Below are 27552 nucleotides of genomic sequence, written 5' to 3' on the forward strand. Positions count from 1 at the left end.
AGGTCTCCCACAGGCAGAGACAGCCACATTCTCTGTGTGGAGTGTCCAGCCCTTTTCCTGGATTGCTCAGCAGGATAGACAGAGATAGTCCCACACTTCTTTCTTTCTTAGCCTCTCCCTGTGATGGGGGCCAGCAGTGGGGAGGAGTTACAGAAGAGCCCACTCAGATGTGGGCCTTCAGGGACCCTTGAGCACTGCGTTAAATGACTTGGGCACACAGTGGGGTTGTGCACATTTGACTTCCTAGGCTCAGGTTCTTTGAGAGCCTCCTGTGCTTCCTCACACCCCGCACCCACCCGGCCCCTTCACACCAGGGCTGTTTTATTGCTTTATAACCCTCTTTAGAGCCATACTTGCCAGAGTCCGGTGGGGCCTATTCTCCACTTTCTCACTTCACCAAACCTCAAGTCTTGCTGTTTTAAGCAGTTTGGTCACTTGCAAAGGCTTCTCTTTCAGATCTGAGCAAATTATAAAAACCCCTAGGCATGTGGCAATCTTCAACTTTCACCAAGCCCCATCCACAACAATACAGAGAACACTAAGTGTTAATCCCAGCTGCCTCCCCACCCCCAAGGCCACCCAGCCTCTCCCCTGGCCACTCTTCCCTATTGAATCAAGCAAAATCTCAAAAAAATAATTTCCAACTTTTGCGATAAGCAAGCAAGAAGTGGCCTTTGTCTTTCCTGCTTACCACATCGAATGCTAGAAAATGATTGAAATAAAGGCGGTGATGGTACTCACAGTGGATGCAGCCCAAGAGTCATAGGACAAGCCTACCAACCAGCCTTGTCCAAATAGCACTATCCCCCAATTTAAACAGCTTTCTCTGAAAAGATGCAAGTTGAAAAGCCTGGGGTATTGATATGAATATGACCTCTCTCACATTCTGGATATTTGGAACTATTTAAATCCAAGGGAACAGTTGCAGCGAACCTTTATTTAGTGAATAAAAGTTTAAAGCCAAAGGTTATTTATGGTTCTGCAGAGTCGGGACCTGAGTGGCTATTTATAAGCACGTGATTCCAATAAACTTTGTTTTATGGCTTGAGAGTTGACAAGCCAAAATATAATTCCCACCATAAATTAGGTTAAGAGCATACAAGTGCAGATGCTTGGTTCCTGTAGCAGCGATAGGCAAGTGAGAGGCTCCAGCCAGCGCCCGCCCGCCCGGGCTCAGGAGACAGCTCTCCTCTAAGCTTCCCTACCAACGAGAAAAGAAACACAGTAAGTCACTCATTACTTTGTCCACAATAACTCTAGAGTTGTGGGGCAGGGGGTCTGAGCCCAGCCTTCTCTGCTTGGGGAAAGCCTATCTATTGAAGTTCATTTTAATTTTAGCCTAAGCCTAACTTAATAAATTGAATGGGGGGTCTTGGCATTTCCCTCTCCTGTGTATACCTAGAAAGTTGGGAAGTGAGGGCCTCTACCCCCAAAGCAGGACTTACACTTGCCTCTCAGTAGTGGAGCAACAACTTTAAAAGTGGAAGAAAGCAATGATGGGGGGTGGGGAGGAGAGGGGGCCGGTGTGGAGATGAGTTACCTCTGAGGCAGCTCAGAGCGGGGGTTTTTCCCCCTTTTTCTTTTTCTTTCTGTTCCTAGAAGACTAAAAACTTGAAGATGGACATGAGTGCCCTGGGAACCACTGTTCTGTTTGATCGGTCTGTAGGTTCTCCTGCAGGTATGTTTAAAAAATTAATGTCAAACTGATAGAATGAGATCATATTTTAGACAATGTCTGTAAGATCTAGATCATTTTCCTTTAAACATATCAATCTCCCTTTCTGGTTATCTTTTGGGTTCTCATTTCCCCTCGGAAGGAAATGACTGTTTTGAATTGGAGACATGGAAAAAAAAAAAAAAAGTATGTCCCTGCCTGCCATGCCCCCTCTTTGAGGAGAATGCAGGTTTGGACGCTGGGGTGGAATTAGAAACCAACCTGAAACTGGAAAAGGAGGTCTGAACTGTTCCCAGAGGGAGCAGAATTGGGGTCGGGACAAATAGAATATCTGCAGGCTCTCATCAGTGGGCTCGCACCCATCCGCCCGCACCAGAAGGAAATGCACAAAGGCCTATTTTCTGACTTCCCATTCCCCCCCCCCCCCGGGGAAACCCTGCCTCAGGCAGTCTGAGTCAGGCCATATAACTGGTAGGGTTTTGCCCAAGGGTGCGTGAAGTAGGGTAGGTGACCAGGACAGACTCCCATAGCCCTTAGCTCTGCCTTTGAGGATGCTATCAGAGGAGAACTTTGTGCAGTACCCGAAGGTGGTCACCAGAAGCAAGGAGTTCTAGGTATTGGTGGAGTGTCTGGGCCTTGTCACGTTCTGCATGTCGCCTATGGATGCTTTATTGTTCTGTGAAATTTGAGTGACCCCACTTTCATTGCAACAGGTTTTGGAGCGTCAGGGGGAACCAGGGAGAACCACTGTAAGTACCTTCCCTTTTCTTCCGAGGAACGAAAGGGTAGTGTGCTAAGACTGGGAGGAGGTGGGTGGAAGGTCCGCGCCAGCAGTGATGGGAGGGTTAAGGAGTAGCGGAGTGGCGCGCTGCCTCCCCAGGCCAAAACGGACTCGCTTCAGGGAGGGATGGAAGCTCCAGGCTGACCCTTTAGGAAGTATTTCTGGGACCTAGTTCACAGTCACCTGCTCAAGTAAACGCACCGCAGGGGACCGCCCTTGTCTTCCCGGACCTCCCTGGACCCTACAGGCCTTTGCCAGGCTTCTCTGGCTCGCACAGGTGCAGCAGACTTGCAGCTAATTAGCAGCCCACCCTATCAACGAACTGAACTGCGGGCGGGCCAGCATCCACAACTGCTAGAATTGACCCAATCAACACCAAGGCAATGGGGTCCCTCTCTGCTGTCCAGCCATTATTCTCTCTGCCCAGTCTATCTCAGCCTTCTCTTGCTGTATATAGGTTTTAATTTAAATTTTGATTTATTACAGACAAAAACAAACATATAACCCTTGATGGTCTTGGGTGTGTTGGATTGGCCTGTTTCCAGGAAGGGCTACAACTTCTGAGCTTATGTAGACATTCCTCTCCTGTCCCTTTCTGGGTCCTAGCTTCACTGGTGTGAGTCCCAGTTTGGGATACCGGGTGAACAAGGAGAGTACTGTCTCTTTCCCTCTGTTTCTCCTTAGCTGCAATTAAAGAATTTCTACTCTACTCCAGAGTCCAGTGGAATTGGGTGGGATCAGAGGCAGGGACTCCAGTTCTTTGGCTCTGAAGTTTGAAGCTGAGAATGCTGGTGACATCTTCTGGAAGTCATTAGAAGGGTTGGCACTAGAAGGAGAGTCAAGGAAATAGTAGAGGCTTGCCACTCACTGCAAACCCCAGGTAGTTTAATTTTAATGGAACAGTAGCAGATTGGTAAGGGCTACAGGGACCAGGCATCCTCCCTCTCTTGTGAGATGTCTTCCCTTCCTGGTCAGAGAAGCTGAGACTGGGCTCAGGGCCAGGTTTCTTTGCTGGGCCCCTGGTGAGGCTGAGCTAACAGGGAAGTGAAGACCTTTACAGCTTGTAGTTCCTTCCTTCTATGAACCAGGCCTGCACACAGTGAACCAGGTTCCATGGTGAAAAATCTGGACTCCCCAGACTTTCTCTGGCCTTGCCCCTGCCCTCTTCCTTGGCACCCTTGGCTATGAGGGCTCATCTCTGCCGAGGCTGCTTGCTTGCATACCCGAATCTGGCGCCTTGTAGCTGCCCACAGCACAAAAAGCCGGAGAGATCAAAAGCATTTGTATGGGCAGTTGAGAGGGAGGTGAATATTTAACGCTTTTGTTCATCAATAACTTGTTGGCTTTGACCTGTCTGAACAAGTCGAGCAATAAGGTGAAATGCAGGTCACAATGTCTAACAAATATGAAAATGTGTGTACTCATCTTGGTCCTCACTCAACCCATCGGACTTCCCCAATTTGTCTGGATAAAGCAGAGGTTGGCCCAGTGTCCCCAGAAAGGCCTGTCAATGTGTCCATGAGTGAAAGGGCTGGCATTAGGAGAAACTGGGGAGTCTTTAAACAAACGGATTTTAACCCCCTTTTTAAAGAATTGACACCTGGGAAATCCCTGCAAAATAGTGGAAGTGAAAGATGGTGGGAGGGCATGGAAGAGCAAAGTACAGCATCAAAGTGAGCACCTAATTTTGCCAGATATGATGAGGGGAGTCTCCCTGCCCCACCCCATCAAAATCAAGGCATGGGGCTTGAAAGTGATTTTTCGAATTATAGAGGAAGGGATCAAAACAATACTTAGAAATGTGAACATCTTCAATCTGTTGTCAGGCATCCACAAGCTCGGCCCAGGACAGGGCATCCCTCTGCCCCTGAAATCAGCCCAGCTCCAGAGTGCATCTGGGCTCTTGATGCCCTGAATTAAGGGGCAAGCCCAGGACAGCGGAGGCGCTGGGGCGGCGAAATTCGTGAACTTTTGTACTCTTCTGTGCTGCTGTCGGCAAAGCAAAAATAATGAAACTTTGTGATATGTTTGTAAATGATTTCGAATGACCCCTCGCCCTGCCCTTCACCATTAGCTCGACAGTCTCAGCCCAGGGAGGCTCGGTGGCCGCAAACAGCGCCTGCCTCCGGGTCTGCAGCAGCAGTCACAGCAGCAGCAGAAGCAGCAGCAGCGGGATCCGAAAGTCCGGCGGGGCTGAGGGCCCAGGAAGGTAAATGCTCGAATTCTAGGAGGACTAGCTGTGACCACTAACTTGGCTTAGGTTTTGGTGAAGACTATTCCTTTTGCCTTTTTCAAAACTCCCTTTCTGCTGCTGAGGGCCTTTGCTTCTTTTTGGGAAATACCACTTGATAAGGGGGCGGGAGATTTGGATTCTGAGAAGGGGCAATTAAGCCGCCATCTCTGGGGTGAAAAAAAACCTCCTCTTCTTTTCTTTTCTTTCTTTCTTTCTTTCTTTTTTTTTAAGAAGAAGGTCCTGATTGCTCAGCTACTTGGTAGCCCCCATCCTGGCAAGCGGATGAGGGAACTCATTGCTGTAGCAAGCAGCAATACTTAGAAATGCACCGAGCCTACCTGCACCATCTCTGAAAGCCAGGCTTGGTGAGTTCCTGGTGGCTGTGCTGAAGAGATCAGGTCTGGCAGCTGCCTGAATGTCTGCTCTGGGTAGGACCCCGAGGTTGTAACGTTGTCTATATATACCCTGTAGAACCGAATTTGTGTGGTACCCACATAGTCACAGATTCGATTCTAGGGGAATATATGGTCGATGCAAAAACTTCATATATCTCCGACATGGCCAGAGACTGAGGCGCGGAGAGTACTGGCAGCCGAGCCGGCAAGCCACCTCTTTCTTTTTCATTACCTTAGACTCCAGGATGATCGACTTTGCCTGGTGAAATTGTACAGCCGTTTCCTGGAGAAACTCCTATAGATATTCCAGTAGGTGCTCAAGTGGTTGCCTGAGTGTAAAGCCAGAAGGCCAGGTTTTAGGGTATTAGAGAGTGAGGTGAAAGGCCAGAAAGCTCCAGTAGGAGCCCTGCTCTGAAGGAGCATGAGACACAAAAGTACCCAAATGGGGCTCACCTGCCCTTGTGTGGGAAGAAGACAAACTGAAAGATAGGCCATCGGAGACCCAAGACCTTTGGGGTACATTTAGGCAAGGTTAAGGTCCCCCTCCCCACCATCCTAACCTGACCCAACCCCTCAGCCCCCCAGACTCAGAACTGTGAGGGCCTCTTGCAGAAAGATCCAACTTCAACTAGAAACATCCCAGCCTGGGCATTGGCAGAAAAGCATAGTGGTTACTCATTGCCTAACTCAATTCAGGTCCACCAGATTCTGGTAACTTTTGGGTGACCCTGATGAAGACAAAGCCAAGACAGGTCTTTGTATGTCAGAGTCCAGGACTCCTGCCAGCTGGCCGGGCAGCCTGCCTGCCTGCCTAGGACTCTACCCAACTCGGAGGCCACATTACCCACACTCATTCTTCCTTATTTTGCACCCCAGTAGGAGAATTCACTCTTCTTTGAACTATGTCCATTCTGGGGGCTGCTTCAGGAGATGGTGAGTAAGGAGGGCATGGGAGGTTAGCAAAGTCAGTGGAAAACAAAAGCCGAGATTACCTGCCGGAAATTGGGACCCTGGGGATAGAATTAGAACTCTATTAGCATCTGTCAGGGACTCTCAAATGTGGCATGGCAAGTCACTTGATTACACGTATGTTATTTAGTTAAATTTGTGAAAATTATGAGATGCTCACCAACCCGGTGATAAACATGCTTTCTTCCTATTGGCTGGCCTGGTCACATGGCCGCCCAACTTTATTCAGTTGACAGCAAGTAGGAGGGCCCAATGGAAGGAGAAAAAAGACAACACGAGAAAAATTAGTATTTTCTACCTTCTGAAATTAATGGCCATGAGTTCGTATATGGTGAACTCTAAGTACGTGGACCCCAAGTTTCCTCCGTGCGAGGAATATTTGCAGGGTGGCTACCTAGGCGAGCAGGGAGCCGACTACTACGGCAGCGGTGCACAGGGCGCGGACTTCCAGCCCTCGGGGCTCTACCCACGGCCCGACTTCGGCGAGCAACCCTTCGGAGGCGGCGGGCCCGGGCCTGGCTCAGCGCTGCCCACGCGGGGTCACGGACAGGAGCCGAGCGGCCCGGGAAGTCACTACGGTGCCCAGGGAGAGCCGTGCCCAGCGCCCCCGCCTGCGCCCCTGCCTGGCGCTCGGGCCTGCAGCCAGCCCACCGGCCCCAAGCAGCCGCCCCCCGGGACAGCACTCAAGCAGCCCGCTGTGGTCTACCCGTGGATGAAGAAGGTGCACGTGAATTCGGGTAAGGAGTGGGGGCAGCGACCTCACAGCCCTCCCTCACCACTCCTTGCATCTTTTGGCCTGCACCCCCACCCCAGGGGTTGCGAATGGGTAGGGGCTTGTGCAGCTTCCTTGGGCGCCGCAATTACTCTCTCCATAAATTTTTATAGCTGAGGGAGCAGGCCGGGACCATGTGGCTGGCTGCTTGGCTGTGGGCGCAAAAGGGGGTGGGGATGGGGATGGGGTGGGGGGAGGACTACATTTCCACAGCAGAGGGAACACAGAGCAAAACAAGGACCTTTCCAAAATGTTGGCGATCCCGAGCTCTTGGTGGGCCAGTGGCAAGGGAGAACCTTTGAGGAGGACCTGTGAGCGTGGGGAGTGTGTGCATGGAAGGGCTTGGGTGGGAGTGTGTGTATGTTTAGGGAGAGGGCGGGAGGGAGGAAGCTGGCCAGCTTGTAGCACAGGGGGGGCCGAGGGCTGCGAGACGCGCCAGGAAGTGAGGGCAGAGGCAAGCCTGGGGCCTAACTAGTGGCCGGGCTCTGACCTGGCTGTCCTGTCTGTTTTGTCTCATAGTGAACCCCAACTACACCGGCGGGGAGCCCAAGCGCTCCCGGACGGCCTACACCAGACAGCAAGTCCTAGAACTGGAAAAGGAATTTCATTTTAACAGGTATCTGACCAGGCGCCGTCGGATTGAAATCGCTCACACCCTGTGTCTGTCTGAGCGCCAGATCAAGATCTGGTTCCAGAACCGGAGGATGAAGTGGAAAAAAGACCACAAACTGCCCAACACCAAGGGCAGGTCTTCTTCCTCATCTTCCTGCTCCTCTTCAGCTGCCCCGGGCCAGCATTTGCAGCCAATGGCCAAGGACCACCATACGGACCTGACGACCTTATAGAAGTGGGGACCCTGGGCCTATCCCTTCTTGCACTCCAGGTTGAGGCGAAGCTGCGGGTGCAGGCGGGGCCTGCTGTCACCTCACTGGGCTCTAAGGTACTGTGGGGGTGGACCTGGGACCTGCAGGCCGCCCTCGGACTAGGTTACCTTCCTGCCCGAGGGTAGCCCCCTCCCTAAAGTGGGGAAGGGTGGGAGGGTGGGCGGGCTTCTTTAAGTAGATTATCATATGGCAGGAGCTACTGAGAACAGAAACCCTTGGCGAGTCATTAAACTCCTGAAAATCTCTGCTGGTGGATTTTGAATTTGCAAATGAAGGTTGGAGGCTTTACCCCAGTGGGAGCCGGGATGGTCTCCTCCACACCACCCCTTCAGGGAGCTGTGTGGCTTAGTAACTGTGGGGGAGTTGAGGCAGAAGGCCAGCCGGAGCTAGGTGCTTTCAGTGCAAGGAGGAGAGGCTGAGCCAGAATCCCAGAACTTTCTGGATTATCTATAGCATTTCTTCTGTGATTAAAAAAAAAGAAATTGTTTGCTTCCAGTGGCCCATGCCCAAAGAAATAAATCCAACAAGGAAGTGGAAACGGGTTATTTTATGTTTAGTTTATATTTGCTTAAATATTTATTGTTCGGGGAATGGACTGCAGAAAATAACCGACACCTGCGTGCCAAAAACCTTAGGATGGTGAATAGACTTAAGTTTCAGGAAACTGGATTAGAAAGCTGTGGACTCCTTTCTAGCCCTATTCCGGATTTTGAGCTCCTCCCTCCTAAACCACCCACCCTGGAGATGTGTGGAGGAGGCCCTTAACCCTTCAAGAGGGAAGCTGAGGAGCAAGGGAAAGCGAGTTTTTGAAAATGTGTTTCCGAATGTGCTTCTATAGCACTGTGTTTACAAGCAGTTCCGGGTGGATGAAAGAAGGGGGTTGGGGAAGAAACAAATGGTCTAATATTTTCTTCTGGGGAAAGAAAACAAAGCCTATATGCTCTGGGTCATCAGATAATGTCTGAATTTCCTACTTCAACTAGATTCCAAATGCTCCAACTAGCCCCCCCGCCCCCCAAGCAGCCTTTTATAGGATTCTGTGTATGGTCAGTATGGGGGGGGGTGCTGTGCAGTAGGGAGAGAGTGTGTAGGTAAGGAAGTCTTATTTTTAAAAAGAAACTAATAGACTCTAGAAGCCCACAGAAGTTGATCTTAAAGGGATTTCCCTTGAAGTCTTTTTTTTTTTTTTTTTTTTGAAGAGACATTAATTAGAAGCAGAAATTGTAAGCTCTGAAAGTTTTCAGGCCCATTCAATACCTTGAAGATAGTAACTTCAATCTCAAACAAGAAGGATGATGTTTTAATTTTTTTTTAATTTTTATTCCATGCCTGGGAAAAGCGCTAATCTCATTTTCTTAAAAAATGCTAACCCTTAAGGATAAAGAGGATAAGGGTCAAAGGTAATGCCAGGGTTTATATAGTCAAATGAAACAAGTCTTTGAAAGTTTGAACCCCAGAACTCCAAACAGAAATCCCTGGTTGTAGTCCCCACACACACACACACAACCCCCCCCACACACACACACACGTAAGAAATGGAGGAAGGGCTAGCTTAAATTTTAATTCTATGATCCTTGGTGGTAGTATTTTTTTTTTCAGAATTTCAGAACACTTTAGAAAGTTTCAGTGGTTGTTTTTAAAATAGACTTAGGTGGAGGAGGGAAAGGCCTGTTCTTTGGTTCTATGTCTCCTGAGAGCTGAGGGCAGAGATTCACTGCAGTCCCTAGGCTGAAATTCTACTCTCTGAAGTGTCTTCCAAGCCTTGGTCTTTTGTATTAGACCCTGGGGAAAGGGTCTTTGTTCCTCCTTAGGGTGAGCCTGCCTCTCACACTTGCACATGGCAATACTTGAATATCACCACGTCGGGATATTAAAGATGGATATTCCTGCATTATTTGCGTCATTGTTTCTGTGACAAAAAGCACAGAGTTCATACATAGTTAAGACGTCTTTTTTTCTGACGCCCTCACGTTGAGAAGCTGAAAAGGTATTTTACTGAAGTTCGGCTAAATTACAGAATCAGGTTCACCCAGAGGACAAATTTTCTGTTCGATTAGCTGTATTTCAGCCTGGAGGACTGACCTCTAAACCCTTAACCTTTTGGACTTTAACTACCCTTCTCTTCTCTTTTTTCCCCTCCCTGTAGCATGGAGGCAGTCTTTGGAGATAGCATTTGAAAAGAGGCGCTATCCTTAGGCCAATTGGAAAATTGTTACTACTCTTTCCTAAAAGGCATATCTAAGCATACATTGGACCATGTCCTTGGGGCGGGAAGTGTATATTTTCACAATATTCAACTATATAGCCACTGTGGGGATAGTTATACAGATTTTTCCCTCTCCTCAGAAGTTCTGGTTACTCATCCAGCTTCAGACCAAATACTACCCCTCCTTCCCCCCGCCCCAACAAAAAGCCAAAAGTCAAGAGAGTGCTTCCCTGAAGAAAACCCCAGCTTCTTCTCAAACAGCACCACTACTTTGGAAACTAACTAGAGCTGAGAAACAACTTCTTTGTTTATAAATCTCAGCTCTTCCTCTCAGCTGGGAGGGGTTGTCTTTTGAAATGCTAATGGCGTTTGCATGGCCCAGAGAGCAGTTGCTAGTCCTAAAGTCTTATTCTGGCCCTAGAATCCATTTGGGCCCAAAGGAGTGGACAAGGAAAGAGGTGGCCCCTGCCCCCACCCTAGTCACCTAGAGCAGGAAGGCCTCCATCTGGGAACCTGCTCTAGAGAAAGCAAGCTGTGGAAAGGCTCCAGTGCCCATTTGTTGTTATTTATTTCCAGTTTGTTCCTCCCCAAATATGAGCCAGAAGCATTTGTTTGGGTGTTTTAGAACCTGTGTTGGGGCCGTGCCTGGGTTTGAGGAGTGGAATGTTTGCTGAGGGGAGGACAGTTCGCCTCTGACTCTCATCTCACTTGTCCGGTTACAGCCTTTTGTTGTGAGATGACATTGCCAGTCAGCCCCTTGGAGTCTGCTCACAAAAGACGCTTTTTAAAATAGGACTGAGCACTGGTTTTGCTGCCACTGATTAAAGTCTTATTTATACTAATTGTTGCCTGTAGTTTTGATGTAATTCATTGATCTATATTTGAAATAATAAAAAGGTGTAGTAAAATCTCCCTCCTGTTTGGTGCCTTGTTAGAGACTCTTTGTTAAGTTTTCTAAAAGCTAACATTCATTATAAACATCTCTTCTTATTTTCTACAATAAATTGGACACCCATTTATTTGGTGCCTGTGGTGTGAAAGTTAAGTCACTGACGGTGGTTTAGCAGTTCCACACGCCCCTTCCACTCCCAATTTGGCTACTATGTTTGGTGAGCAGCAGCAAGTCCTGGTGGGGTGGGATCCAGGCTGCAAGGTGGAGGGCATTATTTGTAGAAAGAGAAGCAACTGCTTGGGCTACCGGGGGCTCCAAATCAGCTTTTGGCCTTGGCCAGTTTTAAGATTTTCTTCAGAGTGGTTATGGGAAACCTTTGCACTCTTCAGAGGCTGGGTGAGAATGCTTTTTCTGGGCCCAGCCAGTACTGGCTGGTGGTTGTTGCTCTGACCTGACCAGGCTGGCCTCCCATATTGGACTGCCACTTTTCTGGGGACTACTGAACTCCTCTGGTGTTTCCAACACCTGCCCCCCTTTCCCCCCCCCCCCCGCATCTCTTTTACCCCTCAGACAACAATAAACACTCTACTATAAAAAGTACCATGTACTATATTTTTATCACGAGGGCTTTCCCACATCTTGGCCTCAGCTTTGAAGAGGGGGCCAAGATAGGAGTTCCAAAATAGATAGGGGGTGTCTTGCTGGAGACAGGAAATAAGCAGGATGCATAAAGTAGGACATATGTCCTTAATATATGGAAGGGCTCGCCCCAGACGCGTGGACATGTGTATTTATAAGTGCACAGACAGAAGTTTAAATATTCAGACACATTTTATGATTGTCCTCTGCCCGTCTTCTGGTTAATGGCTCCTCCTGTGCCCACCAATACATCAATACCGCTGTGTGTATTGAATCACCGGCAGGGATGAGGAAGAAGCGAGTCCATAGCTAAGCCCGTTGAGTACAGTACAGTAAATCGGACCCTCGGCAGACGGCGCCATGTTGGGGAGCCCTCCCTGCCCCCCACGCCGGGATGGGAGGCCGGGGGCTCGGCGGCAGTCAGGGGAGGGCCGCTCATAACCGGAGAATTTTCAAAGTGCGAGGAAGATGATAAGAGTAGATTTCTACAAGTCGCGACCACGTGATTGGCGAAATAATTAATTCAGCACGTCCCTTAAGAAACACGGAGTCGTCATTAATCTGCCACGCAAAGGGCTCTCTCCGACTTGGAAAGTGCAGGGATCCCGAGAACACGGCCCGCCGAGGGGGGCCCCCTGCGCCCGCAGACCAGGGCGCCCAGCGCGGCCGCAGGTAAATATTTGGGCGACTTTTATTTCATCAGATTTCAATCCTTAATGAACTTAGCTGTCAGAGCCGCTGACAAATAGTTGCCTTTGCTTCTCTGGTTTGGAACAGCGCGCCGGTCAGAAGTTGTTAGTGGCTTGGATGGTGACCTTTGGTTCAGCGAAGCTTTGCACTTATGAAAAATTACTAGGGGCGGCCCTGTGTGTGTGTGTGTGCGTGTGTGTGTGTGTGTGTGTGTGTGTGTGTGAGAGAGAGAGAGAGAGAGAGAGAGAGAGAGAGAGAGAGAGAGAGAGAGGAGAGAGAGAGAGAGAGGATGAGGATGTGAGGGTGTGCAAGGGGTGAGGGTGTAAGGGGCGAGGGTGTGAGCAGGCTGCTCCCCAGACAACAGGAGTTAAAAAAAAAAAAAAAACCGTCCGGCTGGGGACACTCCTGGCGCACGCGGGCCGAGGTTGCCCGGTCGCCTGTGTCTACCAGGAACAATGGTCGCTGTCACCGCATCTGCCGCCTATTCTTAAACCAGCGAGGAAAAAAAAAAAGCCCCGGCCCTCTTTTCAAGCTAGGCTCGTAAATTTTTCTTTGCGTCATAATAGAAGGCTATAAAATCGAGTTGAAATTTTACCCCAGGCAGGTTTTAACCAACAGATAATGATTCCAAGCTACTTCTCTTTGCTCTCCGCCTTCCCCACCCCAAGCTCAGCTGCTGGTCGCCCCAGCGAGCAGTTTCTCTTTGCTTCCTCTTTAGTTTTGTATTTGTAAATTTTTCTTTTTCTTTTCTTTCTTTTTCTTTTCTTTTTTCTTTTTTGTTTTGAATATCTAACAAAACAAAAAGAAATCCTCCACCTCCCAAGACGGAGCAGCGCAGGCAAAGGGAAGCCTCCGAGGAAGAGGAGGCTGCGGCCAGCTGCAAAAGCCATAGGGTCTCTTGCCCCCATGTTGCCTTAGTCTCCCCTCACTCCAAGAAGATTTGACATCCCAAACGCGCCTTTGCTTCGGTCCTACCCCAGCTAGCTCTGTCCCTGGGGTGGGAGCAAGTAGCAAACATTCTGTTCCTTTAGCTGCAAGCTCGGGGCCCCGGGTGTCTCAGCAGACAGTCTTTTCAAATGCCTCCTTACCGCCTCCCAACATCTGTGCTTTGCCTCCACTGACTTTGAGAAGGATTTCGGGCAAGCAGGAACTGTCTCTGTGTGGTGGTTGTTTAGGGCTGTGTTTTATTTATTTATTTATTTATTTATTTATTTATTTATTTATTTATGATGTGTGTATATTTCTAGTCAGGACAGCAACAAAGTTTCCCCCGTTATGAATTATACATCCAAACAATAACACATTAATTCAATTATTCAAAGATGACAAATGTTTATGTGCTTAGCAAGTGACTCCTGCACGCAGATTCAGGGTGCTCTCTCTGCTTGCGGTTTTTCTCAATGAGAATCGTTGCCCCTCTCACCCCACCCACTTCAATCCACTCAAACATCCCCTTGAAGGCTCAGAAAGGAACCCACAAAAAGGCTCCCCAGCTTCACTAGAGGCTGGGCTTCCAACAGCCTCCAAAGGCCCGGCTTGGCGGGCACAGGCCCGGGCTATTTTATCAGTGTGACAATTGCTGGGGTTGGTGTGATAAATCATCGTAAGTAATTCCTGAAAGGGTGTGAGGCTGTTGGGGGCCGGGCGAGGACTGTAAATCTTTCCGGTTTATTGCTCTATGAACATATGCTCCGATTGAAGAAGGCTTAGATCCTTTCCTGGAGACAAATTCCCGCAAAGCAGCCCCCCTCTTTGGCAGGGGATTAACACTTGCAGGGGCCGGCAAGCACAAGCCCCTGGCTGGAGGCTTGGAGGCGGGGTTCTCTGAATGGGGGTGGAGTGGGGGCAGCCTACAGTCCCTTGCGACAAGCACCCCAAGTGGGCCTGATCCTTGACTGGGGCAGGTGAACAAAAAGGAAGGAATTCCCTATCAAGTTTGGGATCTGGGTCCAGTGACTCTTGCTTTGGGACCTGCCGACTTCTCTACACTGAGGATTCAGAACCTCTTTTTCTTCCCCCCACTCCCGGGGTCATTCATGGCTTTGGGGCACTTTCTTTCTTAGGAGGGTAGGAGGCCGTACAAGCCATATGGGGCATTAACTCCGTGGCAGAACCGTTTTTTAAAAAAAGCTCAGAAAGCCAAATTCGGAGTTTCCCATAGTGTGGAATTCTATGGTGAGGGAGGCCTGACAGGGGTAGGTTAGGAGCTCGCTATAGTCCAGGAATGAACCCTGGCCTAGATTCGCTTAACTCGTCTTCCCACATGCAGGATATCTACCGCAAATCTCTTCTAGCCACTTGCAGAGTGGTGAAATCGTGCTCTGGTACAGTAATTTTAACATAGAAATCTCCTTATCCCAGGTAAGGCCGTTTCAGTAGCCTCCCTTGTCCTCTTTGGAGATACCGCAGGAAGCGGGAAGCGGCTGCTTGGCTGTTGCTTGGCCTGCTGGATCCCGTTGGCTCCGAGCCGATCTGGATTCACACAGGTCAAGGTGGGACTCCTCACCTAAGCGGCTCCAGACCCCAAAGGACTTGGGTGGAGTGCTCGGGGCTCCGAGAAAGGAGGTCACACCGAGTCCTGCCCTGCTGCTAGGCGATTTCTTTTTTCCTGGCTCAGAAGTGGCAGCTTGCCTGCTGAGTCTGCGAAAAATAGGTGGTGGCAGGGTGACAAGCTAGAGTTGAGAACCAGCGGGTCCCACCTTAAGGCAAGAGCGGGTGCTGTGACCCAACTTAAGTGCTGGGCAGGTTGTGGGGATTGTAAGGTATCAGCCTAGGCGGAAGGGCAGTGCATCTTGTCTAGGTGTGTGCAGATGTGAAGTACAGGGCCCTGAGGAGTCCGAGACTTCTGTTCCATAGCCCTGTTCCAGAAAGGCTTTTAAGAAGCAACCTTTAAAATGTCTAATCCACTGGTAGGTCTGGCAGAAGGCCGGGTCGGGGGTCAGAGGTCTTTGCCCGGAGAGATTTTCAAGCCTCCATCCTACTGCATTGGGCCAGGCTGTGGCTGCGCTGATCCCAAGCTGCAAGGACCAAGCCTTTCCTTTTTTCACCCTCCGGTGTCTGCTCCGGGGGAAAGCGCCTGGGTCCCAAGCTTCCTGCGCCCCTCCTCCCAGCCCCCAGGCCTGGCTGCGCTCTTGGGCTGGATGGCGTGAAAGTTTCAGCCTCAATCAGTACAATCTTCCCTCGGGGTCACGTGAACAAATATGCTCGCATTTGAAGGCAGCGTCTGTATTTCCCGACTATGAGGGGGTTTCCGGGGCTCTCTCCAAATTCAGAAAGGACCACGTTCCGAAAGCAAAACAAACCCCGAGCTCTGGGGGGCCTGGGAGGGCTGGGCAGGAACCCAGGAGTGGGTGGGGGAGCCAGTGGCCGCCGCTCTGGGCCTGGGAGCGGACCGGCGGGCGGGTGGACCGACCAGCGAGCAGCGCAGGCGAAGCCAGCTTGGGGACTACGAACTCGTTCCTCCAGCGTTTATTGGTAGTTGAACCTCAGCCTGGTTCCGTTCTACCGGGAATTCCGTGTGCTCTGGTATATGGCCGAGTCTGCAAGCGCGCAAGACCAGGGTTGGGACACTGTTGTCTGCAGACAAAGGGGGAAGGCTAGCTCTGCCCCCCACTGGCGCCCACTCTGAGACCGAGGACACCCAGGTTTATGATAAATTGGGATCCAGGTAAGCAATTGCATGACAAAATGGAAATCTTTGGGCACAGGGCTGCTTGCTGCCCTGAGCGGGATACTAAATATGATTTATTTTGTGTAATCTGTGATCTTGATTATTGCCAATTGGTAAGGCAGCCCGCAGACCTACATACACTTCTACATATACATTGAGGACGGTGATTAATCGTAACGAGGTGCGCTTTTATGGGGACATTCCCCGCCTACAAAAGGTTAAGAGGACACTACCTTACCAGGCTTAGAGGGTGGCCGGCAGCATTGGGGGGTGCGGGGGTGTTTAGCAGCTTGAAGAATAGGTTTGTTAAGCGGACTAGGGGCTCGAGTTAGTATTTTGAGGGTAAATGTGTAGTTATGAGAATGGACTGAAAATGGAATGAATAAAAGGAGACTTTTTTTTTACACTGTCACTGCCAAAGTAAGATGGAACATCATATTAATTCTGTATCTTGGGCTGCTGGGCTGGGTGCAGGAGGGTTGATTTATCCATATTTAAAATAATCCATGTGGCCAGCCAGCTCCCTGTATTGTTCTGGGAACCATCTCTACACACTCAGCCTTTACCTCTTTCTGTTGGCTTCCTATGTTCCCCCATAGGAGTTAAAACGTCTCGGAAATTAAAGACACCCCCCCAAAAAAAAACTACCCTGAGGAGTTTGAGAGGGTTCCCCAGTGTATCAGCAGCATAGGCTTTGGCTGTTACAATGATGAACAGGTTTAGTGTTTCTGGGTCCTTCTCTCCAAATAACCCTACGTGGTGAAAGCTAAATCATATTGGTTCCTGCATTCCTCATATCCTTTGTTGACTTGTTCCTCGTGGCTCCAGGCTAGAAGTGTAGAAGACAAATATCACAGGTCTTTCCCCCAACCAAGGCAAGCGTGAGTGACCCTGTGAGCAGAAGTGGGCCGAATCTACTAGACTACCCCAGAGACCGGAACCCCAAGCAAGGAGGAGAAGCACTGTCTAAATTTAAGTTGGGACAGTCCCCAGTGGGAGGAGGACTGAGTTCCAAAGTCTTAGCCATCAAAGGGAGCAGGAAAAGTTGTTTTGTCAATCAGCTGCACTGGGCTCCATCAGAATTTGAAGTTGGTGGACATTTTTCTTTGCTCATTGCCTCGGAGCTGCAAGCCTGCCAGCTTAGTCAGCTGAATCCAATTACTGCAAGCAGCATTTCATTTGGCCCCATGGAGCACTCACTTATAACTTCCCCGAAATTTTCAATAATCCCCACCAAGGCTCTACTCTGGTCCTATCCTGAAGAGTTTTCCCTGGGTACTGCTGGTGGGTGGGGTATGGGGGTATGTCTGGAGTCAGATCTTCCCCAACAGCTAGCGGACAAGATTCCCTTCTGCTTCTGAAGTTTCTGGCTGCGAAAAGTGTGTTGGAACTCAGGCAGGATGAAGCGGGGGCCGGGTTCAGACCACGACTGGGGCGGGGGGGGGGCTCTCAAAAGCCAAAATTAGGCCAGTCCTGGCTTGAAGCAGGGCAGGGCAGAAAACGCAGAAGAGAGCTCTGGGGGGCTGGGGGGAGGATGTTTTGCTTGTAACCCAACTGACTTGAGGTCCTTTCCCCTATATACTTCCCAAGACCCCTGTACCCAGAGCTCAGAGAGCACCCCTCACTATAAAAAGCACAGGCACGAACTTACCAGGTTCCTCAGCGCCTGGAAAGCAAAATTTAGCTAGATGCTAAATTTTGGGACTGCGAGACTCTTCTTCTCAGGGAGTGATCCTATTTCTAAAGAAACCTTCTAAAAAATAAGTAAAAATGATCAAGCTGTGCAGGTTGGTGTCTGCCCATGCGATTGTACGATACAAAACGGTATGGGGACTGAGGCCACCGGTTTGAACATCCTGATAACCCCTGCACCTACACTGTGTCACCCTCGGGGTCCCAGCCAAGAGGTTTGGAACATAGAAAGCAGACAAATGAGGACTCTTCCCCAACACAGGCCATCTTGGGAAGCTGAAGTCGGGCGAGAAGTTAGGAGTCCTACCAGGCTGGCATCTCTCTGAGGCGCTTCCGTTGGGTGTTCATTAAGAGGTGACTTATTGCAGCATGAGCCAAAGGTCACTTCAAAGGCTTATGGCTACGCTCTCTCGTCTTTAGAAGCTCCCTGGACTCTTTGTGTGGGGTTTTCCCGGGCACGGTTTAGTGTTTGCAAACTACTGAGTCGACAAATTGCACAGGGCAGATGCAAGAGAGAGACTGCCTCTCCCTCCTTTCACCTGACCAGAGGCCGGCTCCTGCTGAGCAGCCGCAGTGGTAAGCGGTTTGGCTTGGTCGCAGTTTGGGGTTGGAGATAGGGAAGGTTGTTGGCTTCTTATGATGTTTATGGTCTAGTCCGGACCCAGAACTAAGCAGCCCAGGCCCAGAATGCTGTGGGTCTTCTCTAACAACTTCCAGGAAAGCTAGCTGAGCCAGAGAGAAAACGTGCAAATCAGGATATAGCTAGAGCCAATTCCCGGTTTACCTAACTCCCCGCTTACCCGGGCCCTGAGGAGGCAGCTCCAGTAACATCCACCCAGGTGCCCCTGCACATCTACCCTCCTTTCCTGTCCCTCTAACCTGTAAGCTTCCTCCCACCTTATTTTAGGGCTTCTCTGAGAGGGCTGACCCACTTGGCTCACCCCCTGGTCCTTTCCTCATGACCAGGTTCTCTCTCCCCTCCCCCATCCAGCCAAAGATTTTTGCCCTCAAGCTCCCCTGGATCCAACTGTGTCTTCATTCTGCTGGGGCCAAAGCGTCTGGAATAGCTGCAGGCACCACATACAATGGTCACATTGATTATGACACCCTTAAAGAGGGTAAAGGCTCTCCTGGTATGTTTGGAAGACAGAACCGGCTGTTACTGAGTTTTCCATTTTGTTCCAGATCTGCTTCCGCAGAACACCAAAGAAAACTGAAGAGCCTACAAAAAGTGTTAGAGATAAAATTCAAGACAATACAATGCAATATTGTGGTGAGTGGGGGTGATTTAAATAAACAAATAAATAATTTGCTCTACATTTCCATGCCCACCCCCACCCCCTTAACTCAAGGTAGCCATCCCAGGATTCATACATCAAGACATAAAACAAAGGGTGGCTTTGAAGTGGATCACCTCAGTGTGAACTGCCGCCTGTTACATGAGAACCGATCATCGGCCTTCAAATTTATGGCGCTTTAATAGAGTGCGTCCGCTGTCTTAAATGCAGGGTATGCTACAGTACTGAGTTACCCCGGCTAAACAGGAGTGATTTAGAATGGGCGTCCTGGGCTTCCCAAAGGGCAGAAGAGGCTCAGGCTGAGGGGTCGGGAGAAAGTGGGCAGTCAATTCTCTTCTCAGCAAATCCGCTGAAGACTGGTTTTCCAGAAGTAGCAAAGCCATCAGAGCAAAGAGTGTCACCGCTCCGTTCTACTGAATTAACAAGAATGCCCAGTAAAAGTCGCGGCCTCCAGGATGAGATCCGTGGGTTATTGGAAGACCCGGGTTAGACAAAATAGGGAGTGGAGGTTAGACCAACTTGAACCTCCAAGAATTTTAAGAGAAACTGATACAAGCAGTGTCCCATCACCTCCCACTTCTGCCACCCAAGACTGGCACCGACTGACGGTGGCGGTACGCTATTCACTACCACAGCTGCGCTAGACACACATCCAGAGACTGTGGCCTCCCTCCCAGCCCAAGCCTTCCTCTCCGGCGGCCTTCCCATGGCCGCCGCGGGCGGGAGAGCGAGCGAGCAAACGCCTGGCATCCATCGAGCCTCCTAGAGTCCGAGACCAGGCGGGCAGCAGGTCTGTGGTCCTCGGCCGGGCTTGCGATCCTCTCTTTCCAACTCGGGCTGCCGAGCACAGCTGCTACTAGGCCAGGCTGGCGCCGGCCACTTTATATAATCCCCGCAGCTCGCATGCAGGGTGTGTAAACGGGAAAAGTGCGGAGTAGGGGATTCTTTTGCTGTGCTGCCTCCTACGCGGAGCCTGCTTTCCACTTCTGAAAAGTGCCGGGCCTTGGGAAGTGTTTTTCTTTTCATTCCTTACTGAAGCGTTTACTGCTGCCGTGGTCACAGTCATAAATTTTGTTACAAACCACAATGACAGGTGCATTGATATGCACCGTGAGAGCTCCAGCTGCTTAATAACCCTGTCCCCTGGCCGCTGTGAGCGCCTTTTATTTATTCGGTATCATATTAGGTATTGATCTGGGCAGAATTAAGTGCAGTGAGCAAGTATCAGGACTCCGGTGCTTCTGAGGCTAGGCCAGCTGGGCGGGCCGGCATGGCTGGAGAGAGAGTGGTGGGAGCTCTGCGAGGGTGCCTGGCCTTCCTTCCGGTTGGAAACCATTTGGCCCTGTCTTTGGGGCCTGCCTTTAGGCCTCCAAATTGAGTTGGGTAACTTCCGGGAACTTTGGAAAATGACTAGCCTGTCTGGTGACTCTTCCCTAAGAGGTCCAGGGGTGCTCCAGGAGACTGAGTGGCTGCATAGTCCCATTCCTCGGGCTGGAGTTTGGGTGGGTGGGGTGGATGGCCTGAGGAGGAGGAGGAGGAGGAGGAGGAGGAACTAAACAGAAGGAGAGAGGGCAACAGAGGACTACTCCAAAACAAGAAGCCCTGATCATCTGCCCCTCCCCCAACTACTCCCCCCCCCCCCCCCCCAGCATTTGGGTCTTGGTGCTCAAATGAGCAAAGGTACCAAAGGGTGAGAAAAGAAAGCCTTAAGGGTGGGGGGGTTGATGGAAAAGATGAGCCACTGAACAGTTGACCATTGTCCAAATGATTTATGACCCAGTCCTGCTTTTTAGGTTCAAGCAGAGTTCACAAGGAGTAGGGATTTCTGGAAAGAAATAAACTGTTTTTTCCCCCCAGTTTTGTAACAATATTCTCAGGTCACCGTGCTTTGGGAGAGGGGCTTCTTTAGGGCTCTGTCTGGTGGGTGCTCAAAGGTTTTTTATTTTTCTTCCCCCAAAGAGAACAACACAGTTACTACCCTTGCTTGTACAGAAATGGACATGAGGCCATGAAGCAGATTTGGAAATTCCTTACAACCGTGTAAACAGGCAGGAGATGACACTGGTTGTGTGCTGTAGCTGTACCTCTGAGTCTTTTTACATAGAGAGCTTTCTAGGGACATGCCACAGAGCAAAAATAATATGTTATCTGCTCCACAGGCTTGCTTAGTTCCTCAAGAATCTATTTTGATGGGACTGGTCCACCATTAAAGACAAACTTGGTCAACAAGGAGGCAGGAGGGGATGTTTTGCTTCCACAGTTGTCAAGGAATGACAGAGCAGCAGCAGTGACTTCTGGTGGTCTCAGAAGCCTGACCGTTTAGACATCCAGAAGTAAGCAGGATCCCTGAAAAGCCCTAGAATTTAGCAAGCCAGCACACCAGGTTCTTTGGCCTGGGGCAAACCTATAAATATTAGTCGCAGACTGAGGATTTAACTGTCCATTTGCTGTTTGGTAACTCTAGCAGTCAGAGATTGGTATTGAAAACTAATCAAATGAATTAGTCTAGCTTTGTTAGGTAGATATCTTAACTGCATACATTTATATATTACTGTAACCCACTGAGAAGGGCCCTGTCTTGCATCAAGATAAATGACATATTTACTTATATTCTAAAACAAAATGGGGAACAATACTACCAAACAAAGGCTAATTGGGAGAGTTTTTGTACTTGGTTGGGTGGAAAATGCAGGGGTAAATTAATGCAGAACTATTTTGGTTCCTATATTTAAATTTGATTTGCCAGAAGTTGTATGATAAGTCCTCTCATGACGATGGGAGCCGGGAGATTTTTTTGGAAAGAAACTTTGCCTGAAAGATGAGATCAAGAATTAAAACCAGAGAGCTGACCAGTGAGTTTTCTTTATCAAACAGACAAAAGTGATTGAATGATATTAGTTATACATTAACTCCTCAGGAACCTTTCAGAAGGGTGGGAAAAGCATCCCCCATGACGAGTCAGTGCATACAAAAGGGGAAGAATTTTTCTTACTCCCCCCATCCTTCTTATTCTGGGTCCATTCATCATGTCAATAGAACTTTTCTCATTGGTTATAGGTTGGATGGGAGGTGGGGCAGAATGGAAAGTCCAGAGCAGAGGTCAATAATGATATCTGTTTATGTAAAGATCCAGAGGAAAATGATAAAAGTTATGAGAGCATTCGCCATTCAGTCATACAATAAACATTTCAAAATCCAGATCACGTATTTTCAGGGATGCCCTTTTAAAAGTAGGAAGAAGACAAAGTAAGGGGTGTAGAAAAGTGTGAAGAAAAAAAACCTTTCCTTCCTTCCTTCCTTCATTCCTTCCTTCCTTCCTTCCTTCCTTCCTCTCTTTCTTTTCTTTCTTTCTTTCTTTCTTTCTTTCTTTCTTTCTTTCTTTCTTTCTTTCTTTCTTTCTTTCTTTCTTTCTTTCTTTCTTTCTTTCTTTCTTCNTTCCTTCCTTCCTTCCTTCCTTCCTTCCTTCCTTCCTTCCTTTCTTTCTTTTTTTTTAACTTCAAAGTAAGTCTGGGAGTCTTTAAGTCTTTCTTGATTTTTTACCACCTAGGCCTTTACACCTTAGATTTCATAGTGCTGACCCACAAAACTAGCTGTGTAGATTCTCACCCTGACATCCAAGTGGACCTTGGGTCTTCAAAAAAGATGGTGTGATTCTGAAACCAAGTGGAAAAGATACTTTTGGAAGGAAGCTCTAGAAATGCTGGGTGTGCAATGGGCCTTTTTCTTTCCTCTATTAAAACATGGAGATTAAGGTTTTGGGGGGTATGAGACCCCACATAGCACACACAAAGCCCCAGGGTTGATTTCCACCACCAAGCAAAACCAAACCCCAGGACTATCCAAAGACTGACTGACTATGACCCACGCATCCAGCTATTCAATAACCATTTATTACACTTACTGCGTGCAGGGCACTGCGCTTAATGCTAGTAATATGTAGATGACAAAAACACAGTCCTCTCTTTTAGGAGTTCATAGTTTAGGGGAAGAAATGGTTTCCTGAGCAGCCTCAAAAACTATGTTGACAATCTTGGAGAAAGACAATTCTCCAAGAGAATCTTGGGATGGAAAGAACTCCTTCTCAAGGCCAAAAAAGTTGAGCTCAGGAGAAGGCAAGGTCTTTTCTTACATTTAGGAGACATTTTCTAACTTTTCCAAGGGTTTCTATAAAGTTGAGCTCCATAAAACCCCCAGCCCAGAACTTTGCCCATCCTTGTGCTTCAAGGTGAGTGGAGTGGGCAGGGCAGCTAAGAGCATCCTCTAGGTCTTCTATACTGATTGGTCTTGCCAATGACAGTCCCTCTAGGATCTTTCACTTTTCTTCTTGGCAGGTTACCTGGAGCCTGAGAGCTGGCCCAGCTCTCTCAAGATTCAGCAGACACTGGCCTTGGAGGAGAAGGAGACCGTGGTAGTCAATGTTATTTGAGCAGGGTCAGCAGACCCTGGAACTTCCTGAGTGCACCATGCAGAAGGCTGCATACTATGAGAACCCAGGACTCTTTGGAGGCTACGGATATAGCAAAGCCACTGACACATATGGTTACAGCACTCCTCATCAGCCTTACCCACCCCCTGCTGCTGCCAACTCCCTGGACAGTGATTACCCAAGTTCTGCCTGCTCCATCCAGAGCTCTGCACCTCTCCGAGCCCCAGCCCACAAAGGAGCTGAACTCAATGGTAGCTGCATGCGACCTGGCACTGGGAATAGCCAGGGTGGAGGTGGTGGCAACCAACCTCCTGGTCTGAACTCAGAGCAGCAGCCACCACAACCTCCTCCTCCACCACCACCCACCTTGCCCCCATCTTCACCTACCAATCCTGGAAGTGGAGTGCCTGCCAAGAAGACCAAGGGTGGACCTAATGCTTCTAGCTCTTCATCCACCATCAGCAAACAGATCTTCCCCTGGATGAAAGAATCCCGACAGAACTCCAAGCAGAAGAACAGTTGTGCCACTTCAGGTAGTTCTCTAAGTAGGTCATCCCTGGACCAAGTCCCTTCAGATGGGCCCCAAGAACCTTTTACCCAGGAATCAAGAGTCTATTAGGTCTCTTAGGGCAACCTTAGCAACAATGTATCCAAACTCCCACTTGTATAGAAATGTCTATCCTTTTTAGTGACTTTGATTGGGTACAGAGCCTTGCAGAGATAGGGCACTCTTTCATTGCTGGTTCCACTGCTGGACTGGTCTGATACTTATTAATAGAAGTCCTTCCTTATATTGATATATTATCTGCCTTCCCAGGCTGCTGGTCCTAAATCCGCCTCCTCTTCTACTTAACAGCCCTTCAATGTGAAGATAGGTTGGGTGTAGTTTCATACACCCATAATCCCACCACTCAAGGCTGAGACAGGAGTGTGTTGAGTTCAAGGAGAGTCTGGGAAGCATAGTGAGTTTCCAGGATCCTTTAAGAGACCTTGTTTTAAAGAGAAACCCAAGTAGAAACAAACAACACCCATACAGAAGAAAAAGACCCATGCCTAGGTAAATTATAAACATTATCCATTTATTTTATTTAACTTTCCAAAGAACGCTTTAAAATAGATACAAGGTAACATCCTCACTTTTCCCAGAGCCACAGAACTGCAAAGTGCTGCAGTTGAATCTAACAGGTATGGCTACAAGGCCTTTAAGGCATAACTGTGAGGCTCAGCCCACTCTAGTGAAGCTGTAACTGGGAAGAGCATGTTCTAGGGGGGAGAAAATAATTAGGAACAAGAGCAGCTGTCCCTTTCTTGCCCTTGAAAGGGAGACTCTAGAGCTGAGAGTGGTCCATTCTGAGTTTGAAAGAAGGTGGGCATGGTGAGGAGTTGATGCCTGGGCATGGTGAGGAGTTGATGCCTGGGCATGGTGAGGAGTTGATGCCTTCTGGTTGCTCAGACGGCTGCTTCTTGAAAATGTCTAGCTTTGTGTTCTTGATGGGGATTATTTTCCAGGTCCAGGGCTAGTCTTCAGTCCAGGATATGATTTGTTATCAGGTCTCTGCTCTGCCTGATGCTCCCTGGGCTGTTGCTCCTAAGGGAAAGTGTCTTCCTGCCTGAAAGCTCTCTCCTCTGCCCCTCCCTCCTTAGCTCAGACACAGGCCCTCCCTCCCAGGAGAAATCCATTTGTCTTCCCAGTGAAGGAGTGGACAAGCAGCTGAGGGGTGGCAGGGGAGGTGAAGCCAGTGCTGAGCCTGCTACTCCTAGCACTGCCTTATGCGACATGCTTTCAGCCTGGCCTTGGGATCCCCTAAAACTCCAGGGCAGTATCTTTGGGGAGGGTATTATCACTTCCCTGTCTTTGGGTGCACCTGGCTTGAGTGGGGTGTCAAGTCCCCCTACTTCCTTCTTGGCTCTTTGGACTGTTTGACCTGTAAACAGACAAGGCAGGCTTGAGCTGCCACCTTAGTCCCCAGCAGCAGAGGCTGGGAGGGGTGCTCGGAGAAAGAAGTCTGCTCTTTTGGTGGGAGAGCATCTCATGAGCTGCTTATAGCCTCACAATAATGTCCTTTATGGCCTTTGGGTTAGGATGAAACGAAGGGCTAGGATGGAGGGGAAAGAGGGCAGAGTAAGGCAGAGAGGTTACAGGTGCGACCGACAGGTAGGCCCAGAAGTGTGTGGGATGAGTGTTCCCAAAAGACTTTTATCTCTCAAAAGACCCCACCCTGCTCTAGATAGGGATGGAGGTGAGAGTCGGGGAGGAACATGGAGACAGAGAAGCACCTCTTTCCGTTCTGGGGTTCCTTACTCCTCACTCAGCACCCTCTCTATCTCCCTCCTTGCCCAGGAGAGAACTGCGAGGACAAGAGTCCACCCGGCCCAGCATCCAAGAGGGTGCGCACGGCGTACACGAGTGCTCAGCTGGTGGAGCTGGAGAAGGAGTTCCACTTCAACCGCTACCTGTGCCGGCCGCGCCGCGTGGAGATGGCCAACCTGCTGAACCTCACCGAACGCCAGATCAAGATCTGGTTCCAGAACCGTCGCATGAAGTACAAGAAGGACCAGAAGGCTAAGGGCATCCTGCATTCTCCAGCCGGTCAGTCCCCGGAGCGCAGCCCACCTCTTGGAGGAGCGGCGGGCCACGTGGCTTACTCCGGCCAGCTGCCGCCAGTGCCCGGCCTGGCCTACGACGCACCCTCGCCGCCCGCTTTCGCCAAATCGCAGCCCAATATGTACGGCCTGGCCGCCTACACGGCGCCGCTCAGCAGCTGCCTGCCTCAGCAGAAGCGGTACCCGGCGCCCGAGTTCGAGCCTCACCCAATGGCGAGCAACGGCGGCGGCTTCGCCAGCGCCAACCTGCAGGGCAGCCCGGTGTACGTGGGCGGCAACTTCGTCGACTCCATGGCGCCCGCGTCCGGGCCGGTCTTCAATCTGGGCCACCTCTCGCACCCGTCTTCGGCTAGCGTGGACTACAGCTGCGCCGCGCAAATCCCTGGCAACCATCACCACGGACCCTGCGACCCTCATCCCACCTACACAGATCTCTCGGCTCACCACTCGTCTCAGGGACGCCTGCCCGAGGCCCCCAAACTGACACATCTGTAGCTGTTGCCGCCGGCCAGGCGCAATTACCTCTCTGGTTTTGGTGGCAGGGGTGGTGGTGGGGCGGGGCGGGGCCCGAGGGGCAGTTTAGGGGAACCCCCCTCCCTGATCTGGCCTGGCGGTTGCCTCACGAGTGGCTTCCAGCGGCCAGGGCTGACGCGACTGGGCTTCCCCTCCAGGCGCGTCCTCCTTTGGGTGACTCGCCGTAAATCAGCCGCAAGGATCCTCCCCTGTAAACCTGACAGTGCCATAAACTGCGGACCGAGGGACTCTAATCTGGTAATGGTGTCCCTAAGGTAAGTCCTCGACCCATCCGTGGCGAGTCCTGAAGAGGGACTAGGGCCTGGAGAACCCCGGGCCTGGCCCTTCTGTCTAGCTTAGTTTCAGAGACCTTAATTTATAATGCTCCTTCCCCTCCTGTAAAGATTGCATCGGACTAAACAATCTGTATTTATTATTTGAAGCGAGTAATTTCGTTTCCTTGATTATTTATCCTCGTCTTAATGTATTTATGTGTATATTTGTAGAATTCTGCGGCCGGGCCTAGGTACGCGCTCCCAGGCCTTGGGGGGGCCACTTTTCACCTCTTTAGTCCCCTTGGTCTGAACTAGTTGAGAGGATAGTTTTGAACAGTTGTAACCGTGGCTGGTGTCTGTAGTTGATGTTAAAGGATTGAGATCACAAATGGTCCTTCATGGGTAGAGTCAGGCAGCCCGGTGGCAGGACTCACGCTAGTCGTTTCTCAACAGCCGAAGCCCTCACCACTCGACACAGCTTATTGATTTCAAATTGTCTGGTACTATTTGAACAAACATTTAGAATAAAACCTTTTTTCAGTTGGAAGTGTATCTGTGTTAATCGCACACATCTGCAAGCAGATCACTCTGTCTTCATCCCTCTGTATGATCCGGGGGGGGGGGGGAAAGGACCCTCTGAAAAATATTTTATTATTCGGAACTTATTGCACAAAATTGGCGTGGAGAAATACTTGATTACATTTAAGCTCTTAAAACTGAGCGGCAGTAATTAAAGGATGCAAACTCGATATCCTCTAAGTGGGGGCGGTCGCAATAGGGTCTCAATAGAGCACCTGCATGCTCTTTCTATACATGATCGTCACATGGGCGGGTGTGTGTGTTCACTTTTTCTGCATTAAATAATAAAAAATTAAACTTTGGGGAAAAACCCTGACAATCAAAGAAAAAGCATAAGAGAAACAGGCAGGATTAAGCGA

The 27552-nt window shown here is 49.7% G+C and overlaps 2 protein-coding genes across 4 annotated transcripts in view; both read left to right on the forward strand.

Moving 5' to 3' along the window:
* Hoxd3 (homeobox D3) overlaps window positions 1-27156 on the forward strand; it is a 36199-nt gene extending 9043 nt beyond the window's left edge. Inside the window, exons 1-3 of one of the 2 annotated variants that reach the window (XM_021180919.1) lie at window positions 15613-15803; window positions 23128-23755; window positions 25564-27156. In XM_021180919.1, coding sequence (XP_021036578.1) covers window positions 23212-23755; window positions 25564-26321 — 1302 coding nt within the window. In that variant the 5' untranslated portion in view covers window positions 15613-15803; window positions 23128-23211 and the 3' untranslated portion in view covers window positions 26322-27156. Of the gene's footprint in view, window positions 1-15612; window positions 15804-23127; window positions 23756-25563 lie in introns of those variants that run through there. The other variant, XM_021180923.2, reaches the window with a different exon arrangement.
* On the forward strand, window positions 702-23198 carry Hoxd4 (homeobox D4). 2 transcript variants are annotated; one of them, XM_021180960.2, is made up of 6 exons: window positions 702-1224; window positions 1600-1678; window positions 2389-2424; window positions 4531-5054; window positions 5961-6790; window positions 7345-7942. In XM_021180960.2, the coding sequence occupies exons 5-6, from the start codon at window positions 6364-6366 to the stop codon at window positions 7668-7670; spliced, it is 753 nt and encodes a 250-aa protein (XP_021036619.1). In that variant the 5' UTR covers window positions 702-1224; window positions 1600-1678; window positions 2389-2424; window positions 4531-5054; window positions 5961-6363; the 3' UTR covers window positions 7671-7942. The 2 variants fall into 2 exon arrangements, 1 of the variants encoding a protein (XP_021036619.1); XR_003835941.1 differs by lacking the exons at window positions 702-1224; window positions 1600-1678; window positions 2389-2424 and adding an exon at window positions 23128-23198 and having other exon boundaries at window positions 4585-4665; window positions 7345-7765.
* Window positions 27157-27552: the final 396 nt, after the last annotated feature.

Source organism: Mus caroli, chromosome 2 (genome assembly GCF_900094665.2).
Source record: "Mus caroli chromosome 2, CAROLI_EIJ_v1.1, whole genome shotgun sequence".
Lineage (NCBI taxonomy): Eukaryota > Metazoa > Chordata > Mammalia > Rodentia > Muridae > Mus > Mus caroli.